Raw genomic sequence first — 22474 nt, forward strand, 5'->3', positions numbered from 1 at the left:
AAGGCAGATGCTGAACTGGCATTGAATTCTCTGAGAACTGAATTAAACCCCTACATTGGCAACCTGCAACAAAACCAGTAAACAACCAGATGTTTCTAGATCTGAGGATTCATGCTCATGCTCAGGATTTATGTTTATACCGTTGCTTGCTGTAGTTGAAATATACTCAGTAGCAACAGAGATCTTTCTTATGCAATCTGCCTGGAAGTGCCTGGAGCTTTATGGGTTTACCGGACTGGGTTCTAAAATATTAAAAATATTTTCAAATTAGAAGCCAAATTTTCTTCTTGGCAGTCTCTTTCACTTACCTGTGCTTCTTGGTGTTATTAATTCCATTCCTCAGATTGCCTAATCTTTCTGTAGGGTTTTGCCTTAAAAAAAAAAAAAAAGAAAAAGAATTTTAAAGAAATATTCTTTCTACTCTTTTTTTTTTAAAAGAGCATTTATAGGTCCTAACTGTTTGCATTTAACAGTTACACAGGGATGGAGCTTGCATACAACATGCTGTCTCATAAGGAGACATAATGAGGTGTTGCTCACTCCTCCTTTCTTCTGAGGATAGAGAGACCTTCCAGGAAGCCAAAACAGTGTCACTCCTTTGTGAGAAGCAGCAGAGGGAAGCCAACTGGTTGAATTTTAGTTGTACACCTTTTTTTCTTGGCCAGCAGGTCTGGTCATGAATTACAAAAGGAGGCAGACCAAAATTTGCAGCTACAAAGATCCTTTCAATCCTGGTGCACACAGTGTATGCTGTTCCTAGTGCCATGGATGAAATTCCACTGGAGCTGGGAGCTCAAAGTCAGCAGTGTCACCAGCCACAGGTTGCGCATGCACTAATGCTTCTAATGCTTCTGCTGCACTAATGCTGGCCCTTTTGAAATACCAGCTTGCTGTACATTTTCAAGTGGGCTTAAGTCAGTCTTTAAGTGCCCTACACTTTCTGTAGGAGCTATATGCCTAAGTAATTTTGGAGGCATTTTTTAAAAAAACTGCGCTTGATAATAAAATTTAATTCTTTAGCTCTTTCCTCAGCCCATCTTTAATAAATTCTTCCTAGGATGTGTTTCAGAAAAAAATCACAGCTACAGAGAAAGCCTAGAGCCTGCATTTGTAGATGATACCTCTGCAGACTAAGAGGTTTGACACACACTCAGAGGCACGCATGAGTACTGAATATAATCAGAACAGACCATGCTATATAACAATTTTAAATGAAGTTGTCAGGAATTCAACACTCTAGTCTGGATCTTAAATAGCTCAATCTACACCCAAGTTCTGCCACAAACTGCCCGTCCCACCTGCAGAGTCTGCGGATCAAATCTGCAGAGTGACCTGTTATTTTTAGGAAAATCCAGCTTTTCAATGCCTTTGAGAATTAAACCATATGTCATCATTTGACCAGCCCCAGAGAATGGTGGACTAGAAAAAGAAAGTAACACTGATAAATGGAACGGCTGGCAAAAGCAGATGTGGACATTTCTCATTAAAGCAAATATTTGAGAATATGGAAAACCCCCCACCTGCCTAGTTTTACAACCTTCAGCCTTTCACTCTGTATAAGATATTACAAAGTTTTGAACTTGAGAAGTTACCTGTAGGTACCAGGGAAAATGCATGGTCATATGTAGATTTTTTTTTAAATGTATTGCTAATCTACAAATCTGCTCTGGAAGAGAGGGAAAGCTGAGAGAAACTTTTCAACACCAAGAAAGCATGGAAAAGGGCCATTCTAAATCCTTATGGGATAAACCTTTGCTACAACAAAACAGCCAGGACTGGTGCAGATAGCCTAGTGCAGTGTAGACAAACAAGTCTTAAAATAGTGATCACAGGAGAAATTACACGAGGCTTGTCTGTTCATACGTGTATGAACATACATAGATATGTGCAGAATGCAAAGGAGAGGGCAGAAAAATGAAAAGCACATTTTATCTTCCTTTAAGAAATTATCCTTGAGTCTTCTCCAAACCTAGCAAAAGTAAAGAAAGTCTGAATTTCTTCACAGGTTATAGCCCAAAAAACCCTTCCCTTAAAGATGTTCTGAAAGTTTGGCCCTTTTCTCTCAAGACTCCACAGAAAAGTGTAATGTGCCAGAAAAATTTCCAGGTGCACAACTTCCTTCTCATACACCTGTTTTTCAATATGTTATAATTTTGTCTAGCAGGAATATGACTACCCCATCAAAAATCCTACCTCCTCTTTCTCCCTGCATCACCTATATCATCCTAACACAGCTACCATCACTTTTTCAAATTAACCTCTCCATATGAAGCCAGAAGACAAATGATGTGCTTTCCAACATATACCAGTATGCTCCTGGCTTAAACATTCCTGCCTCAACAGAACATACTTCTTACAGCATGAACTCTTAATTAAAATGAGCCTCTAGGCCTTCTAGTGGTGCAGAATTGAAGAAGTATCAATAATAAAAAAAGATCAATAACAAATACTGATATTTTTTTTTTATGGTGAGATGATGAAAGAGAGTATTGCTGTGAGGAGCAACTTTCAGGTGTTACAACTGGGCTCCACTATGGCTGATCTGTAATTTGAGATTTGAGTGTAAGCATGGTCACAGTCAGCACAGACGACTGCAGTGAGATTACTTCAGACCTGCTGGTATTATTTTAGGAAGGTCTTCTTATCCTAAAGCTTATTTTTTGTTTTGATGGGTTTTTTCCCCCAGAAAAAACAAGCAGCTGGTTTTTTAAAAAAATAAGACCAAAACAACTATAAGCTTTGAGAACAGTAGCTCAGACCTCATCTCTCAGTTTCCCAAACACAGAAAACTGGTTTAAGCTCACAAAAATGTTGAAAAATAAGTTTATTTCAGAAAAGGCTTCACCACTGAGAAGTTTTCTGTATTTTAAATTATACCTGCTCTTCCTTTGGAGAAGAAAGGGTTGACTGTACCTACAACAGAAAGGATTTTATTGTCTCTAGGCTTTCAGAAATGAAAGAGGTCACAAAATAGCATTAAATCAAGATTGAAGTTTCTAAGGTGCTTTTTGTTGCTCTCACTCTGTTTCATAAAAGTCACAGATAAAATTTTTTTCTCCTCAGCAGTGCCAGCATAAACGATTTAAGAGCACAAACTCCATCACTGTGGTTTCCTGCGAAGACTTCTAAATTACTTTCCTGTTTCTTGCACTTGGGTGTGTTGTATGAGGAAGCAGTATTCACCTTTGAGCACAAAAATGTGATTGCCCGGCTCTCCCTGTCTGATGCTATAGCTCCCTTGCTGGAAAGTCCTTTCATATATACATTCCACCATAACTCGGATCTGGTTAGGCTCCAGTCACTTCAAGAACTGATTTTTCTTCAGGGCATCTGTAATAAAATTCTTCTCACTGGTTTCAAACAAAAACCCAAAGTTTAAAAGATCCAGCATGCTTGGGGTATATTATTCACAAGGCATTCATTCCCTTTAAGATGTTTTGTCTCATTTCTAACCCTTACATGACCAGTACCACTGGTGTGTGTTACAATCCTTGCAATTAATGTGCATGCCGCTAGCTGTGCCACACTATGGCCTTTCTCCTCCTGTGTGACCCTGCTTGCAGGAAGCATCAGGTTAGATGTCAAAAGGCTCCCAGTAGAAGACATGCTCCCCAGAAAGTGTTGCACTGTTTCTCACCATATTCTTTCCCCATTGCATGACTAAGGTATATTGCCGTGTCTATGTGAAGGAAAGAAATGGGAAAGGTATGTCTTCACATACAACTGGCTGTACAGGAATGGCAACTTGTTATAAAATCAGGTCCACTTTTCTAACATTCTAATACATTTTTTTTCTAATATCCAGCAAAAACATAACACTGATAATAGTAAAAATGTTAAAGTCAACACTGATGGTACTAAGACCTCATCAGGGTTTCTCCTTTGTGGTAAGGAAAGACGCAAGAAAGAAAAGTATACCAAAACATGTTTAACAGATGTTTCTGTTTCTTACGAGAATGTTAGAAGTGTAGGGAAAAACAAAGCAAGCTGTAAATGAATGTGATTTTAAAAAATTACTAGAGAGAACTTCCCTTGCACCTGCAAAACAACATTGATCCTGTAGCACTCCCTGTTCATAGCTACTAAGCAAATTTATCATTAGGGCATGATCTCAAGGTAGGCTTGCAAAGTACCTAGTGATCATTATCCCAAAGTTCACAAAATAAGTCCAGGGTCCAGGAGAGGTGTGTGTGGAGGTGGAGGGTTAGTGTTGATCCCTCCTGCACTGACCTTTGACCTCCCTGCAAAACTTCTCCTACCTCTGCTGTGCCCACTTCCTTTGCACAGATGACAACAAACAGCATAAGTGCTCTTACCTGAATAAAAACCCTGTAGTAGTCTGCTCATGTGAGATGCCAAATACACTCTATCTCGTTAAAAATGCCAGACATGAGAGAATCTTCCCAAAGCAGGTCCTTTCCTTTACTGATTTAGGAATTTTTAGGGTATGATCAGAAGAAAAATATAACACAACACTACCCTGATCAGCATCACTTGGGACCACCACCCATGCATCCTCTGCCCATTGGCCTGCATACTCTATTTAAGTCTGGGCATTCAGTTCTTGCCTGAGCTATGTTATAGAAATAACTGGATTTTGGTTTTGTCTTCTGGATGGGTATTGGCCCAATATTGTAAGTATTTTGTTTCTTCCTCTTGGTTAGAGGTTGAATGTGATTGATCTCTTCTTCTGTGGGACTCCTGGTGAACCCTGTTGTTGAAAAAACTTAGCTAACGTTGTATTAGGTAAAGATGTTCTTTGCATACGTTAAAACTAAAGGACACTAAACCATCTTTAATTAGAAGAACAGACATTCAGTACCCTTGGAGAAGGACTGAGACACTGATAAAAGGGAAAACTCTTGCCTCAGACAAAGTCAGTATCCTTTAACCAAGGACACTGTGGAGCAATTAGACCTTAAAGAGAACAACTAATCAGGATATTTTATGTATGATGCCAGCTTGGTAAGAACTAAGTGTCCTTTGGGTGAACTATCGTCATTATAATACTAAAAATCACACCCACAGGCCAGAAATCCCCCTCCTTAAACAAGCCTCTTACTCTCTGAGCATGCACAGTAAATTTAAGAGGAGCTGTACTTTAAGATGAAGTGAGAAAGAAACTAACCAATGACTAGCTGCGGGGTGTGTTACTAACACATTTAACTGTATAAATACCTACTGCAATTTTGATCCGGTGTGCTTGGTTTGTGGGAAACCACATAGCACCCAAGCTTGTGCAACCCTGAAATAAATAAGCAATGTCCCCCTTGACTGTGTGATTATATTGACTCATTGTACACTGGGAGATGAATCAGTTTTTCAGACAACACTTATCACTACCCAGCTCTGCCTACCCTGTCCAGACCTTGTGGGATGGTACCCTCGTTAGTGAGGGCATTGTCTGTATGGTAGTCATCTACTCTTGTGAAGCAATCCTATTCTTGCTGCTCCCTGAGGCAGAGCCTCTGCATCATTTCCTGCAGTAGTAAATATATAAATGGGTGAGTGGTAAACACAAGAACAATCTATTTGAGCTGCTGGTGGAAGAACCCAGTGGTTGGATTTTAGGAAGAAGGAAACATGGAAAAATCAACAGTAGATGAATCCACTAATAATGACTAACCAACAGAGACAAAGCTGGCTATATGTACATACTGGGCAATCTTTGAGGTCTGGTTGACTTGCCTATGTTCTGGGTCAAGGGCTTACTGTAAAGCAGTACCTTGAATGTACCAGAAATGAATGCAATTAAACAACTGCTGCACTGATGGTGCTTTTATGGACCTACTGAGTAGTTTTCCTTTACTGCTGAAGTAAAAGATAAATTCTACCTTTAAGTCCCCATGTTCCTAATGTGCATGTGTAAGGAAGCGGCATGACAAAATAAGCACCCTAACAGCTTTCCGAGGCATTTAAGGCCCGCTCTTGCTTATATTCATAAAATGATGCAAGGTTATCATCAAAACTAGGTTATGTAGGCAAATCTCCTGAGGAAAGTCCAGGAATGAACAATCAGTTAAGGCAAGTAAGTAGACTTACAGTGTTATTAGCCATATAATGACTGAAAATAAGTAATGGTAGTGAGATGAGGCAAGAAAAATAAAATCAAGTAGCTATGGTGAGGATTGTGTCTAGAAGTAGAGATTATAACTTAGCTGCTGCTGAAAGCAACAGGGTTATTAGACTATAAGCTCTAACTTAGTTTTCTGGTAAAAAAACCCACCTTGCTTATTTAATTGACCCTGGCCTGCATCATGCATGCAATATTGCAATAAAATACAGTCATGGGTCATAAACTGATACTTAAAATAAGCACTAAAGCTTCCAGAACTACAGAATAGGAGGCTATGCTGTTTTCAGAAAGCACAGGTGGCCACTGAGCAAAGGACACAAGTATCATAAACACGGCTCAGGTTCTCATATGTGTTGCTTGCTCGTTTCATGGGCATCCAGCACAGTACCTATCCAACAGTTTTCTCTCCCTTGTTTTCCTCAGCTTCTCTTATACCTGCTCCACTTCTGAGAACTGCTGCTGGAAATAACTAGGTGTCCTGAAAGGACAGAAGACATTTAATCCCATACTCATGCCAGTCACTGTCCTGATGAATACTACTGAAAGGGGGTGCACAGCTCCACACAACTCTTCCGGTGTTAAGGTATTTCTTGGTCATGCTGCTAGTAGGACTTTTCTTCACTGACTGGAGCCAGCTTTGCCATAGCATACTTCTCCAGCCTTTGTTCTCCTCCCTGCTGTCAGCTTTTGTGGAAATGTTCCCTCTGTCCCTTTCAGTACATTCCCAGTCAAGTGCTATAAATAGCACTTGACACTCTAAGAAGGGCTTTTCGGAAACAGGATTGGGAATTTATTCCCATCATACGATAGGTATCATCTCACAAGTACAAGGCTACAACATATACTTCGCAGAGCAATGCTTTCTTTTAATATACCTTTCTGCTACTAATGAGAGATTTTTGGTTATCTGCTGGCATTGACTGGTAAAACACATCAATGTCAAGATAGTTCTTCCCCAGCCAATAATGGCTGATAACAGAACTGCGTCATGATCCTGAGCCCATTATTGGGAAGGGACTTTATATAGGCAGCTTAAATGCTGCTGATGGTGATAGCATGCTCTGGAAGGACACAGAAAAATGGAGAACCAAGTCCTACAGGTATTGACACACCTAGATTCTTAACAAGGCAAAGGATAAGAGATTAAAAAATTCTCCACTTGAAAGACTTTTTTGAGAGACCTGCTTTTATATACCGTGTTCAAACTCTAAAATCTTTAGGCTTTAGTTAAATTTTCAATGCTTAAACTTCCGTTAAGGAAAAACTCATATTTTTGGAAGCTGAGATGGATTTATCCAACTAGCTCAAGAGATTAAATATATACATGAGAAAACATCCACTCATACAGGATAGATCAAGAACTATTGAAAGCTTCTAAAACTTTCATTAAAATCATTCATGCTGAGATACTCCAAACAAGTATTGCACTTAAAACCCTGCTAAATGAATAGCATAAAATTGTCCCATTTCTTTTACAAATATTTCTAAAATGGAATGGTAATACTCTGGCCTCAATGCAAATTCAAGAATGTAGCATGGAGCTTCTCTTCCTTCTGAAATAGCTCCTTTCACAACTCTGTAGCAACACTGTGCAATTGTCTTATGCAAAAGTGGGGTTGCATTATGTCCTTTCTCTGTAAAGGGGAGGCAGCTACTTATATCAGAAACTCTAAACACTTCCATAGACACTGTTAAGCTAAAGGATCAGTATTTTTTAATTACACTATACAGAATTCAGTAGACAGTGAACGTTAGACTTTGTCCTTACATGTATGCCAACTGTCTGATTTTGACCTACTACAGTATTTACAGCCCAGATAAGGAAAACAAACGTTTGCACGTTCCAGTATTTGGTTGTCTCAATAGCAAGGTGATGGTGGCATAAACAAGTGCATGTGTATCACAGGCTTATCTAAGTGAGAGGCATAATAGTGCTATGCCTGAAGCAGTTTAGTGGTGGGGTTTTTTGCACCTGTTTGCTTCCAAAGTATTTGGAAGATCAAATGATACTTTGGCCACTGTCACATCAAAAGATATATCTGCCCCCACACCAGAAGTCTGAGCAGGATCCTTTACTATTACTTGATTTGTTGGAGAAAGAATAAATTCTTCCCTCTGTGACTATAATCTATGCTGGTTTATAAAATACATTTTCTGCAAGGATAATTTAGAAAATCATTCTGTCCAGGTCTAAGAGTTGTCACAGAGCAATGTCTAGCGTTAAGCCGGCTGTGACAGGAAAAAAAATGTTAACTTGCAAATGACAAATACTTTGTCTATGATCTTCAAGATTTTTTAAAATGGATTATGCCACAGGAATTGAGGTTTCATTAGTGTCTTGCATATGTATTAACTCAAGTCACCCATACCTTCTGTACTGTAGTCCAAGATGTCTAGTCTTTCAAAGCCTAAGACATTTGAACAAAGTCACTGCAAAGCAGATGACAAGTACCCATTAATAAGACAGATTTAAGTTTCAGAACCTTACTCAAAGGTTCAAAGACATGAACTCTTGGAGATGGTTTAAACTCTATATAAAACCAAAATTAGTCTGACCTGTCTTTTATGTGACTACTTAGGCTAAAAAGAACATTAATACAAAACATCACTAAAAAATTCCAAAGACAACATTTTAAAACACCACCTGCTGTAATGCCAATAATACAAGACCATATTCCACTATTTAATTGTCTACCTGACTACTGGACCATGTTCTTGGCCCTATATGTAAAACACGGGAAGACTGCCACTTTATTTCCTACCAAGAGGTAAAGCTGGAAAATGGTTAATTGCAGAAAATTAAGTCTAAAAACACTGGGTAAAATATGAAGTTGAAGGTAAGTTTAATATTCTAAGATAAATTTTTAATGTCTGGAATACTCTAGAAATCGCTTTTCCTAGAATTAAGAATTCTAGCCCTTCTGATGATTTACTATTCAAGACATCATTTGTAAGATGACGGAAGAAAGGATGGGGGAAATGGAGCTCTTTAGTCAGTTAAAACTCATACATTTACATTTAGGTTAAATTAATATCTTAGTACTAAAAGTTGAAGATTTGATTGCATGTCCAAAATAATTTTTAGTTTTGCAGTGAAGCTTGAGGAGCAACTTTTTTTTTGTATAAAACGCATGGCAAACTCTCTAATGCTAATTGCTCTGCCCAAGTTGGTACACGTCCTAGCACTAGATAATCAAATGATGAGTTCCACTTTCAGATTACTTACTCTAAAGACAATAATTAGCAGAGAAATCCAAGTTTAATAGCCATCATGAAAGACAAGAATATAAATGAAAATTCAAGAATGTGCAAGTACTGAAGAGAAGAAAACAAAGGTACAAATAAAATCATAGAAAAGCTGGGAATGGTGGGGAGGAGAGGGGAGGATGGTGTGCTCTTACTGCCAATGCTGTGCATACTTATGCAGTCAGTTGTTTCCAGAGAAGTAAATATCAGAATAAATTTAGGAATGGTATGTTCTAAATTGTTATGAATCTATGGAGCCTTAGCAATAACAATGACAATCTCTGAACCAGATTGTAAGAGATGAAATGAGGGAAAAAGAAGACAACTGCACCTTAATGCTATTATGTAATGCTAAATCTTTTAGAAAGACAAGAAAATAAATGAAATACAAGAAAAAAAAAGTTTTTAGAAGTGCTGAGCCACTGAATCAACATGGAAAAGCTCTAGCTCTGTTTCTGTCACATCATCAGCATTACACTTAGATTACTTAAACTGCAATATTTGGATTTGTTCTGAACAGCAAAATCTGTGCTGCACTTAGCTAATCAGCTGGCTCTTATCTTTGCAGAACTCCTCAATGCTGCCACAATTCTGTGTCTGAAAGCACCCTAGAAAACCATCTGGTGGACTGCAGTACAAGGATCATGCCAAGGAGAAGACATGTAATTACAAAAAGAACATTCCTAAAACAAACAATTATTTAAACTGCACAGGTACTTGTGATAAAATGTCAATACAGTTCCCTTACTCTGGAAAAATACTTTTAACCAAAAATTTCAGCTCCTTATTTCACAATAAGGCAGCCTTTCTTGTTCACAAGACAGCCTTTAATGTGCAATGCTGGACATGATGGACAAGAAATCAAGCCTGGTAACTCTCAGGTCTCCTACAGTATAGACTCACATGTGCCATGAATTCTTAACAGAATAATAAAGGTCCCCACAAATCTGAGGCGCCTAAGCTGCTGGCTGAAGTCCAGATAGATTCTGACTACCATCATGTTAAAACAGATAGTCAGGTTATGTCTACACTCCAAGGTAAAAGAGGGTCTAAGGTATGGTTAAGGATACCAGCCTGATACCTCTGTCCACAAGGTCAGCTGTGACATTTCTGGGTCTTGCAGAGGCTAGAAGTATAATTGGATTCAAAGAGGAACAAGTAAAATTAGGTTCCTACACCACGACTGTCAGAAGCTGGAGGGCAGGAAGAAGCTGCTAAGAGGATAATCACACCATACAAAGCATTTCATTATATTTCGCATCAGACTGAGTTCAAAGTGGGCTGACAAACTTTGTACATAGCTCAGAATCAAGTGTTCATAATGCATTTGGGAGAGCTGAGGCCACTTGCTCCTTTCCAAGCCACCTGTGCTATAGGAATAAGCACCTGAAACCATGTGAAGGCATCCAGCCTTCTGCTCATCACTGCTCCAGAGTATAGCTTAAGCTGCAAGCACTAGGCAAACCTAGACCCGAGAAGAGGCTTAGGTTCTGCTTAGCTGGCAGTAAAGATAAATCCCAAAGACTATAAGAGTCTTCTCAACTAAATACAGAGGCTACCCACCACTCTTCAGCTGAAGTCTGTGGGGCACAGATACACACAAACACAATCAGCATTTAACTACCACAGTGACAAAGCCTATACAAAAAAGATACTTTAATCTTGATTTATCATGAGGAGTGGCTATCACTGTGATAAACGTAATATCCTTGTGACACAAGCATATAATCCTCCTGAAATATGCTCACCTGGAATCCTTTTGGACTCTTCCTGTTCCTAAGGAAAACAGAGCTTGCCTGTTCAAATCATACAGCCGTGTTGTTGGCTCAGCAGATACACCTTCCTTGGCTCCTCTCTTCCTATCAGCAGAGATTTGAATCCTTGAAGCCACTTTAAATGGAGAAGGCTGAAGAAAGTGCTCTCCTTGAGTGCTAACAACATCCTGTAGCTTGTTCAACTGTACACACTTGCTCTGAAGTTCCTTAGTGAGTTCTGCTATGACCTTAGTCTGCATAACAACTGTTCCTGAAGCTCAGCAACATGATTTTGACCCTCTTGCAACTCTTGATCTTTTATCTTCAGCTCCTTTTCCACTACAGGCACCCTGCCACAAAGAACATCAGCTTGCCATTGATCACATTGATACGTAGACCTGGGTCCTTCAAAAACTTATGGTTGCCAGCGCAGCCATTAGAGGGGTTTGCTACATGTCTATCCAGCTGCCTCAGATGCTTGGGTTTCACTGATCCATTCCCCATTTTGTCCAGAGACCTAGGTGAAAAAATAAATTTGCGGTTTTATTTCATTCCCCAAGAAGAAGAAAAAAATATGGAGGAGTAAATAATGAATTTAGTATTTAACTGGCAGCTGATTTTGAGATATGCAACTATAGTAAATACAGTCGATTGCTTTCATCCTTTCCAGTCCTGAAAGTCAGAGGAGTAAAAGGCAAAGAGAATAGGTAGGTAGACTGGTGGATACAAAGCAAAATATTTGATTGATACCACTACTTTTCTGTGAGTTGAAGAAGCTCTTATCAGCCTAACGAGGCAAAACAAACAGCATGAATGAGAAAAGCTTGCACTCTAGCTTGTGCAACTGTACTCTGGGCTGCATCAAAAGAAATGTGGCCAGCAGGTCAAGAGAGGTGATTCTGTCCCTCTCCTCCGCTCTGGTGAGACCCCACCTGGAGTATTGCGTCCAGCTCTGGGGTCCTCAGCATGAGGACATGGAGCTGTTGGAGTGGGTCCACAGGAGGGCTACAAAATTGATCTGAGGGCTGGAGCACTTCTCCTACAAGGACAGGCTGAGAGATTTGGGGTTGTTCAGCCTGAAGAAGAGAAGGCTATGGAGAGACCTTATTGTGGCTTTTTAGTACTTAAAGGGGGACTAGAGGAAAGATGGGGGCGGTCTCTTTAACAAGGCCTGTTGTGACAGGACAAGGGGTAATGGTTTTAAATTAATGGAGTGTAGATTCAGATGGGATATAATGAAGAAATTTTCTACAATGAGGATGGTGAAGTGCTGTAACAGGTTGCCCGGCTAGGTTGTGGAGGCCCCATCCCTAGAAACATTCAAGGTCAGGTTGGATGGGGCTCTGAGCAACCTGATCTAGTTGAAGATGTCCTTGCTCACTGCATGGGGTTGGACTAGAGATGACCTCTGAAAGTCCCTTCCAACCCAAACCATTCTATGATTCTACTGCTGAAGCAAGAAAATTCTTAGAAGCAAAGAAAAAAGTTGGGTCACTTTCCCATTGAGGAATAATTATTCAGTACACGGACTAATTTAACCAGTGGGTGCATAACTGCCTGGCATAAAGGATGTGATTATTAAGCATATATATTAATAATAATAAAAAAACTTAAAGGGTTATGACCATAAAAGAACAGTCATACTGATCAGAACAGGGGTCTGACTAGCTTGTAAACTGTCTTCAACCATAGCCATAAGGAGATACCCAGGAAAGGATGAGGATATAGACTGCTTGACTGAAATACCATCTGAAATTTCAGATTTCCCGAGCCTGATATGCTTTATTTAATCCTCAGTGGATCTCTATTCCTACTATTTGTATTATTTCCCTTCTAACCCCTGTAAACTTCCTATCTGCAGAGGCTGGCAGCACCCTAGCGAGGAGTTGCAGAGGGCTGCTTCTTGCATGAAGAACTACTTCCTTTTATTTGTTTCTTCCAGAACAAACACAGCGATATCAAAGTTAGGAAAAGCCAGCTTCAGAAAGACTTATCTCTATTAACGTTTCTATGCCATTTTGTAAACTTCTGTCCTACCTCTCTGCAGGAATGTATGCCTGAATTCTTTCCCAGAATGACAAGTCCTAGCTTAGTCGGTCCTTCCTCATACAGAAATCATTCCAAAAGTTTGAACAACCTTGCTGTCTTTTGCTGATGACAAATTCAGAACAGCACAGAGTTAGATCTAACTTACTCCTATCCAGAGCAGGCAGCTGGCACTGCTTCCGCAGCTCTCTTAATCATTTAAAACTAGCTCACATTTGTTAGTGTAGCAGAAGCTACCACTGTCAAGGAATAATTACATTTTATGGGGAATTACCCCTTTCCATTGCCTACTCATGAAGAGTGACCAGAAAAAAAAAAAGAAAAAAAAAGAGGTTGGACTCCTGTCAGAACACCTATGCTCCGCACACTTGCTGCAACTAGCAGCCTTCTGTAGATTTGCAGTGAGTGACCCACCTTCTTCCCCAGATACTATCTTTGGCATATTTTATTGTAACATTTTAAGAGGAGCAAGGAAGCAGTGCCTGCTGCTCAGGTCAGACTGTATTAAATGCACAGGGTGAGATGGGGAAACTAACATCTTGCTTGTGGGAGTCCAGTGTTCAACAATCACTAACCCACTGTACCCCAGAACATTTCTCTTGAGGAGAAATGCCTGCCTATAAATCCCATCTGTGGGCAACGACAGTGCCAATTTACAGTTTCATTTAGTTCAATCCTAAGGAGACCTCCACTAGGAGAGAAGGAACGAGCTTAGAGCTGTATTGTCCAGGCCTTAGCACCACATAGAGCTTTTTTTCCCGAAACCCCTGCTCAGGCTCTTGATGAGTCCTGTTCAATTGTAACTATTGCAGAAGAACACAGCACAGGAAATACCTGCTTTAGATGAAACAGGAAATTGTTTCCTTGGACTCATCAGCAGCCTTTTTAATAAGTTTTATAAAAGTACTGGTGCACTAACCAGGCAATCATATTGCTATAGTGATTAGTCATCAGTAAGTCCAAAGAAGCTATTGGTGTGCCTCCTGAATGAAGCATAATTTTTTCAGGTTGAACCCCAAGTGATGTGACTTAAGCTAATCTCTTTTACCATTTCATTATAACTGGGTATGAACATGCCCCTAACAAAGTACACTGGTCAGACAACAAGAAATAAATAGGGAAACTTCAGCAATTTGCTTTTACTGGCTAGTATAACTATACTTTTAACAGATGCAAAATTCTGTACCAGTTTGCAGCCTTCAATGGGTTAGAATCGAAATACTTGGCAAGGTAGCTCACAATACAGTCTTTTTCAAGTCTGTCTTGCTTATTGTGACTTTGCATAACATATTTCTTTTGCCCCAATTCTCTGGATGCATTTTGACAGCTGATGCTTCAGCTCTTTAACAGGGTAGTATGCCAGAAATAAAGGTAAATCTGTACTGCATAGGAGAATTTAAAAAAATTGCAGTTCAAGGTACCAAATCATAAAACTCTGAAGAGGGACTTACGTGTCATTGCATATGGCTTAAGCAAAGATCTTATCTCAACATGCAACCATATTTTAAAAAACAAAACAACCAACCTAAACTAAATGTTACGATATATAGAGTAAAAACTGAGATTACAGGAAATACGTCATGACACATAACACAGTAGCAGCCTCTGCTACTAAATGCAGTGGCAGTCACTCAATTTCAAAAAAGGATATCACAGACATTTAAAAATTACCTTTACAAAAGGATAGCATGGCTGCCCTAGGGCACAGAAAAACCTGCTATTTAGATTGTACCCAGAAACATAACAGATTTACTGTATAAGGAAATTATGATTAAAGTTCATAATATAACAACTGCACTAGAGTGAAAACATTAGGAACTTCTGTCTTCCTATTGTACATGCACATTTAATCACCAGTGTACAATGGAATAAACAGTCGGATCTGACAGACCTGGTTTCCATATGGTGCCCTTTATTGGCTACTAGTACAGGACACTCATGGCCAAGTATATAGCAGGAATCAAGAAAAGACCGACAGGTAATTCAGCACTGCAAGGTTTGACCAATCTTTACCCATAAGTAATGAGGTAAAAAGCTAAAACCGAGCATGTGCTATGTTTACTACATGCTCTGTCGAGGGCCTGCCACTGGCAGAGATGCGGCCAGTAACCAGGCAGACGCAGAACTCACCCAGGAAGAAGAGGATGCCTCTGCGCGCCTGTTCACCTGGCGCGGGCTGCTCAAGGGATTCAGCGCAAGTCGGCGCCGAGTGCCAGGCCGTGCTCCTCAGAAACCTGGTCCACCCCAGGGCCGCAGGGTGCCAGTGCTACCGGGCTAGCACCGCCAGCACCACCACCGAGTTCCCCGCCCCGCCGGAGCCCGGCATCACCCCCGGGAGGCCGCAGCTCCTCGGTAGCCGCGGCGCGCTCCCAGCCTGCCCAGGTCCCCGCACGCACCTTCTCCTCGATCCCGGTCCTACAGGGCTGCCCTCACAGACTGATTTCTGCCTGCCTCGCTCGCTGCCGTCACGGGCGGCCGGGAGGTGCGGCGAGGGGGGGAAGGCGAGAGGCCGCAGCGGTGCAGGGGCTGAGGGCGGGGCTGGGCTGTCCCCAGCCCAGGGAGAGGCAGGGGCTTGCAGGGCGCGGGGAGCCTGCGGCGCGGTATCCGGGCTCGTTAGGGAGGCGGATGCCCTGACCCAGGCGGGCAGGGTCAGGAAAAGCAGGGTTCCTCAGCCCATTCCACTTGGTAGAGAAGTAAATGCACGGCCCAGCTAGGGCTACACTGACAGACGTTTGTCCTGCTTGCTTTCCCCTGCCCTTTGTAGAGGTCCTGGCGCGACTATCGGGCACGGAGTTGAGTTGCAGGAGAGAGCCTGCAGCCCTTGTTCTCTGAAACCGACCCCCAAACCATGCACCACTGCACAGCCTTCCTGCATAGCACCTTTTCATTTCCCAGGGTCTGTCCTTAGTCAGGCTGGAGCACCATGGCTTGCCCCAGAATGGAGCATTGCCTCTGTGTTCAACATTGACTGTTGGTAAAGCACAGGATTCACAAAGGCTCTTCTCTCCTGGCTCATATCTTTTTTGGTGAGTCAAAACAGCTGTCTTCAAATCAAGGGTTGTTAAACCCAAACAGCCTGCCAAACCATGAGTGAAAGGATTTCACAACAGCCAAAAAGCTGCATGCACAACTCTCCTACTGATGCTGACAGGCACAGATGGTCTAACCACAACCACCTCTGGGCCATTGCCCTCCAATTTTCCCCTCTACAAACTCCACTCCACTTACCCTCTCCTTTTGAGACCGTCTTTACATTCACCCCAAATTCTTTCTTGTCCCACTCACAAACTTAAAATTGCTGATCAAAAGTGCCAGCACTAGAGAAGAAATATCAAAGGCAGTGTCTAAATTCTTTGCCGGTATCCCTCCTATGTGCAATTCCTGGCAGCCCCACTTGTGAAAAATCTCTACAAATGCATAGCTATGAAATACTGCAGGCAACTCCATCACATGCACTGTCATCAGTTTGCTTACCTATAAAATCCTCCTTTGGCTTCAGTGGACCTCAGTGTTCAGAGTGGCTTCCAGAATTGCTGCCCATGGGTGGGATGAAGCAGCTCACATAAATTAATGGGAACAGCCTGAGGAGGCCTGCTGATTCTTTTTCTTACAATGGAGTTCTCAGTTACAAAAGACAAAATTATAAATAAATGCTGTCCACATATATTTCACTGACTTCTCAGTACCTCAAAACCCAAATATTATAGTGATCAGAGAAGCATGCGATAAAAAAAACATGTCCCAGCAACTGCTTATGCTCTGAAAGTGAGCTGTTCTGGGAAGCAGCAATTCAGTTGGGTTCCCTGAGGCATGAGGCAGTTTGTCAGCACCGTCTTTTCCTGTTGCAAAAGTCCATATGAAATGCAGTCAGGAGTCTGGAGACTGCTCCCTAATTATGGTGTACAAGGGCTGTACGGGGTCTTGGTCTTTGTTGGTAAAGTGAAAAAGGTAATGTGTACCCCCAGTTTGCCTACCAGGAGCCTTCAAAAATCATTTTCTCACCAGGAGCCTGATAATCAGAAAGTATACAGCTACAGTGGATATATCCTTTCATTTAAACTCCTGGATGATACGCATTACAACTGAGCTACTGTTGATACAGGTTTAAGGACAAGTCCCATTTCAACTGAAGTCAAAGGGTAAATTTTCATTTAACTTGTTACAGATTTTTTGGTACTGTTCATGGCATGTCATTACACTGTTAGAAAACTGTTCCATTAAAAAAACAACCTTTTGAGATACTACTACAGATTCCAACAGCAGTCTGGAACTTAAAAGAGGCAAACAGTTCACACATTAAGGATGCTACCAACTAACATTTTTGGTAAGGAAAACCTGGATAACAAAGTACGACTGAAAGAGTTAAACTGAGATATTCTGGAAAAAAAATGGAACGATGTAATACTCAGCACTTATCCTCTGCTTTCATCTCAAATGCACAAAGAAACAGCCCTGCACTAAACTTTTTAGAAGTGAGTAGAAACATGCCTGGCAACACTGGACTTGATCTTAACCTGCGGGCTGAGCTCCTGGCTTGACCTTGGACCTGCCTTATCACCATTATGTTGCTTTACAATCTTGACTCTTGATTGGACTGGCCATGATCTCTGGCTCTGCTATGTCTCTCAGGTACTGTGGGAGTAGGCCATGGTCAGCAAGGCCCTTGCTTTGCTAGCTGTGTGATTTCTGTGCCGTTTCACCCTTCTGGTTCACCTTTCTTTAACAGCCTTTCTTTTGCTGTTCACTAGCACATCAGGCTACAGTCCTCTGTGTTAAGCATAACTTCAGTCACCTGTAGAAGCCAGGAATCAGTTTTCTAAGAGCAATTTTGCAAACTTGTCCACTATTTCCATGTACTGTTGGAAGGAGCTTAGTACCAGTCTGAGAACCTGTAAGATAAAAAGAAGCCAAAGATGGGGGTATGGGAGTTTCAGAGAACTAATCTGGTAAAGAAATACTTCAAAGATCACAGAACCAGTAATGCTCCGAGAAATCCCAAGCTGCCCTATTCTAAAAGTTCCTTAATTGTATTCCATACACTTTTTTCTCAGAACCTGTTTTGGGGTAGTGTTATGTCTGGGTTACATTTAGGGATGCTTTGGTCAATCAAATGAAATAGGATTTCATTTGATAGCAGCTAGCTTAAAAACTTGGTACTTGTTTTTATTGTGGATTGTTTTGTGTTGAGTTTTTTTTCTTCCCTTTGTGCAGGTTGGTATGAGTGCACTACAGCCCAGAATTTGTGGTTAGATGTTGTACTGTCGCATGACCTGTTTATAGGTGACTTGCCTCCACTGAAACTCACTAAGTAACACACAGCTTTCTATGTGAGAAGAGATGGAAACTTATGAAAAAGCTGGAGCTAGAAATCAGCACTTCAGGCTGTTGGGTTCAGAAGTCATAATGAGGTTTTGCGCCAGCATGAAGCTGCAGAAACTAAATGGAGGCTTTTGCAGATAATAGTGGAAGCTGATTTAATAAGAAACAGGTCCTTTCAGAAAACTATAACTGTGTTCATGGCTTAAAGATGTTTTCACAGAGAATGAAGAAAGAATATTTTGCCTAACACAGCTGTTTCTTTCCCTTCTGTACAGACATGCCAAACAACCTCACTAATTTAGATGTACTACAGCATTATATATTGTCTTCAATTTTGATGTGCTCACTGAATGAACAGCTGTACAACCTGCAGTGCATAAGAGAACTCATCCTGGGTCCAAATAAATATCTTATGTCTGACTTAAGAGGCTGCAATTTCTTAAAAGGCAAGGCAGAAATCAGGCAGTGGGCTGCACTCTACCCGAAGGGGCTCCTGGCTAACTGTGACATCAGTGATTCACAGGAATCAGCTGGGAGACCTGGTGAAGGAAGCTGAGGCGGCTGAAGGAATTGCCAGCATGGAAGTGTGTGTGCATTGCGGTAACAGGAAAAAGCAATTTCAGCTAGACCCACAGGTGTCAGTGGGTCTTTGTAATGAAGCAGGTAGTGATCTAGCAGCCTCACAGAGCACCTGAAGAGAGGACTCTGAGAACATGTACCCTCCACTGTTCCTGGCTGCTCTGGTCATTCATAACGCTCTTCTAACCTGACTGAGCACCCTCGAAGCTTCTGTTGAGGGATGTGCCAGCAGACAGCCTGGAGAAGCAGAAGGTGCAGGAGGGACGCACCAGCAGAGGCAAGAAGCATTACTATGACTCCTCACAGCAAAAGGGAGAAGGAGCTGAAACTACTCTGAAGCAACTCAGCTCTCATATTTTATCCTTTCCTGGGCAGCATGTACTGTATCATATTACTCAAACCCTGTGGTCCGTAATTCCCCCAGTCCTATCTGCAAACTGCAGGGGCAGCAATAAGCCTACAAAGCACAACAGGAGTGTCTGTTTTTAGTCCTTTCCATTTATATTTCTGTCCCTTAACAAGAAAGGCACAAGATATTTATTGCCATGAAGTATTGAGGAGCAGGCACTTGAAAAGATGGGGCCTTAGATTGTGCCTTGCTGCTGTGGAGTTCATGTTCTGAAGCACAACAAAATTGATGGTACTAAATGTATTTTGTGTTGTAAGCCATACCTGTTTGATTCCTATCTACAACAAAATAACTATGCTTCTGCTTCTTTCATTGTTCTGAAAATGTTTCTGTATCTGAAGAAATTTGCTCTTAAGTTTTTGGATAGCCTGTTGAATCAGTAATCTAGAAGACGCATTTCTACCTCAAACATGACACACTCTTACCTGCCCACTGTAATCCCAGAAAGAATGTTTTGGTTGGGTTTTCTCCCTTTTTTGCCCCCCTCCCCAAGGTTTTTTGTGGGAGTGTTTTAGTGATTTTGCCTCATCTAGCACCTCAGAACACTAACCATCTTTAGAGCAGACCCATAATTAAAAAATAAACAAATAAAATCCCACATTGCTTGAAACCTAAAGTACATAAATCATCTAAGCTCTACTGCTGTCAAGGGAAAAAAGAAAGAAAATATTGTTAAGGATTAAACTTGTATGTATTGCATCATCACTGATTTCAGGGGCTCTCTGGCTTTAATGATCTGCCTCATTTACTTAAGTATAAAAACTTTGTCAAGTGAAACAGTCAAATGAAGTTTAAGCTTTCCTAAGGTCATACTATAGCCAAAGTCCATTTTCTTCTTGTTTGCTCTTTGTCAAAATTTGCTTTAGAAAAAGAACTACTTGTCAGAGACCTGAGATCTGGATCACAGAGAGCACAGCTAGAAATAATGGCAAAGAAAAATAATGTCCCCCACGTTTGAAATAATAAAAGTTCTGGTACCTGACATGTGAATAGGGAGTGCAGCCACACTAATTACCAGCAGCTTCAGGATATACTTTAATCTCTCTTGTTCATCTCTTTGCTTTTGAAAACAGCAAATAGCCCAAATAGGCAATGGCAAGATTTGTAGTAAATAAAAATTTGAAGTTTTTATTTAGAAGTCCCAGTGCTGACTTTCAGTAAGGTTTCTACAAGCAGACACCACTCAGCACCACTGATTTATCACTACAGATATACTCCAAGACACCATCCCCCACATACTTGAGAGCCCTCAGGCTGCTGGGCTCCCCAGAGTGTGTGCTGTACTCAGAGGGCCTGATCATACTGCAGCTGCTCCACCAAAACCTATGGACTGAAAGGGGGAGCTGCACAAAGAACAGCAAGAAAGCAAGTGGAAGGGAGACAACCTAACGCATGGGTGCTTTCTCCACTCTAGCCATGTCAGCCAAAGATATTCAGCCAAACTCAGCCAAGTGGGGCAAAAAAATACATTAATTCTGTTACAGGGATCACTCTACTCTGGAAGACATAGGCAGGGCTGGAGTCCTGAAAAGGCAATTGACGCTAATATTAATCTGTCTTATAATGGCCTCCCACAAGCTCTAGAGCATTTATAGCCTCAGTACTGCTCAGAGCTTTGTAAATATGCCCAAAGTTTTACCTGTGTACAAAAATTCAAGAAAGATGCCCAAGGACCCTGCAGTCTATGCAACCAGGACAGCGCTCGTGGGGACAAAGGGAAGGGCAGAAAAATAGTATCCTTTGGCCACGGCCATGCAGAAGATCAGCTGACAGGCCCCTGTCATGGTCCCACCACTGCACATGCAATGTCCCACCCCTCTCCTTGGCAAGAGATGGTGCTGCAGTCCTGGCTTGACGCTGGGCTCATGGCAGCAGTTCAGAGCACAGCAAGTACTGAGAGAGATCCTGCTTTTCTTTCTGTCACCATTTGCCAGAAAAATCCTCCGCTATTACCTTGTAGGAAAGGCAGCTTCTCACCCCCTTAAAAAAATCACTGGGCAAAGTTCACCATGTTTTACCACCTCTCCTATAATTAACCACCAATGGAATAATGCCAGCGTATCTTGAGCAGTCTTCTTCTATGGATATGATAATAAAGTTTATAGCATAAACTTCCATAACTTCCATAAAGTTACGGAAGAGGGACTGTTCAAGGAAAATGGCATTGCTTCTTAATCCCCAAACAAAAACGTTTCATTTGACTACATGAAATAATGGATATTTATTTGCTATCTTTTTCCAAATTAATAAATAAGCATTTGAACACTGCCTTATTCAGTGTCAGTTCACTCATCAGGCTACCTTTTGCTTGGCCATAACTTCCTCTAGCCTTTGGAAGTGAAAGCACAGCAAAGGCACCTCTTGCAGCAGTTTGACAGGATTTCTGCACAGGAAAAGTCTTGCCCCAAATCCTTAGGTTTCGCCATTCTCTCAGTTTGACTAACGTGGGATGAGTACTGCAAGCTGGGGCAGCACAAGATCCAGGACAGAAGAGAACTGCAAGAGAGCTCCACCCAACACAGACCATTTTGCCACCTTTGCTGGCTCTTCTGCTTTTTTCATTACATTGACAGCCAGCACTAAATTCCTGAACTGCTCCTTGCCCATCTTCATGGGACATCGAGCATCAGCCCAAAATCAGCTGCTACCCTCTCGGGTATGGACTGTGAATGTGGGCAGCCTGCACAAAGCAATAGAAGGTACCTAAAGGACCTGTGCTGCTATGTTAAAAGACCTTCTGTCTGGGCCATAAGCAATCATTCAGCCTGAAAATAGTGCTATTAGTTGTCAGGAACAGCATCACCCACTTCGATCTGAACCATTTATATGTATATATGTATAGAGCCCTTTGAGCTGGCCTTCTACATACTGAGTCTAGACCAGTTCCCACCTGCAGTCCGCTCCCACCACAGATGAAGAAGAACTCAAAAGCAAAAAGTTATACAAGCTGTGTATATTCATGGCAGCAAGAGTCAGGCAAACTCAAAAGGCTTTTAGTTAAAAGACATAGGCTAGCTATTGTACTGCAGTATTAGGATACAATCA

General features: G+C 41.4%; 1 protein-coding gene across 1 annotated transcript; it reads right to left on the bottom strand.

The window, feature by feature from the left end:
- Positions 1–304: 304 nt before the first annotated feature.
- On the bottom strand, positions 305–11581 carry PRKG2 (protein kinase cGMP-dependent 2). Its single transcript, XM_009504685.2, is given in 7 exon segments — positions 305–371; positions 1299–1340; positions 1342–1438; positions 3184–3350; positions 11071–11338; positions 11341–11449; positions 11452–11581. Coding segments are annotated over 7 exon segments (879 nt in total). The 5' UTR covers position 11581.
- Between the last annotated feature and the right edge of the window lie 10893 nt (positions 11582–22474).

This window comes from Phalacrocorax carbo, chromosome 4 (assembly GCF_963921805.1).
Source record: "Phalacrocorax carbo chromosome 4, bPhaCar2.1, whole genome shotgun sequence".
In the NCBI taxonomy this organism is placed as follows: Eukaryota; Metazoa; Chordata; class Aves; order Suliformes; family Phalacrocoracidae; genus Phalacrocorax; species Phalacrocorax carbo.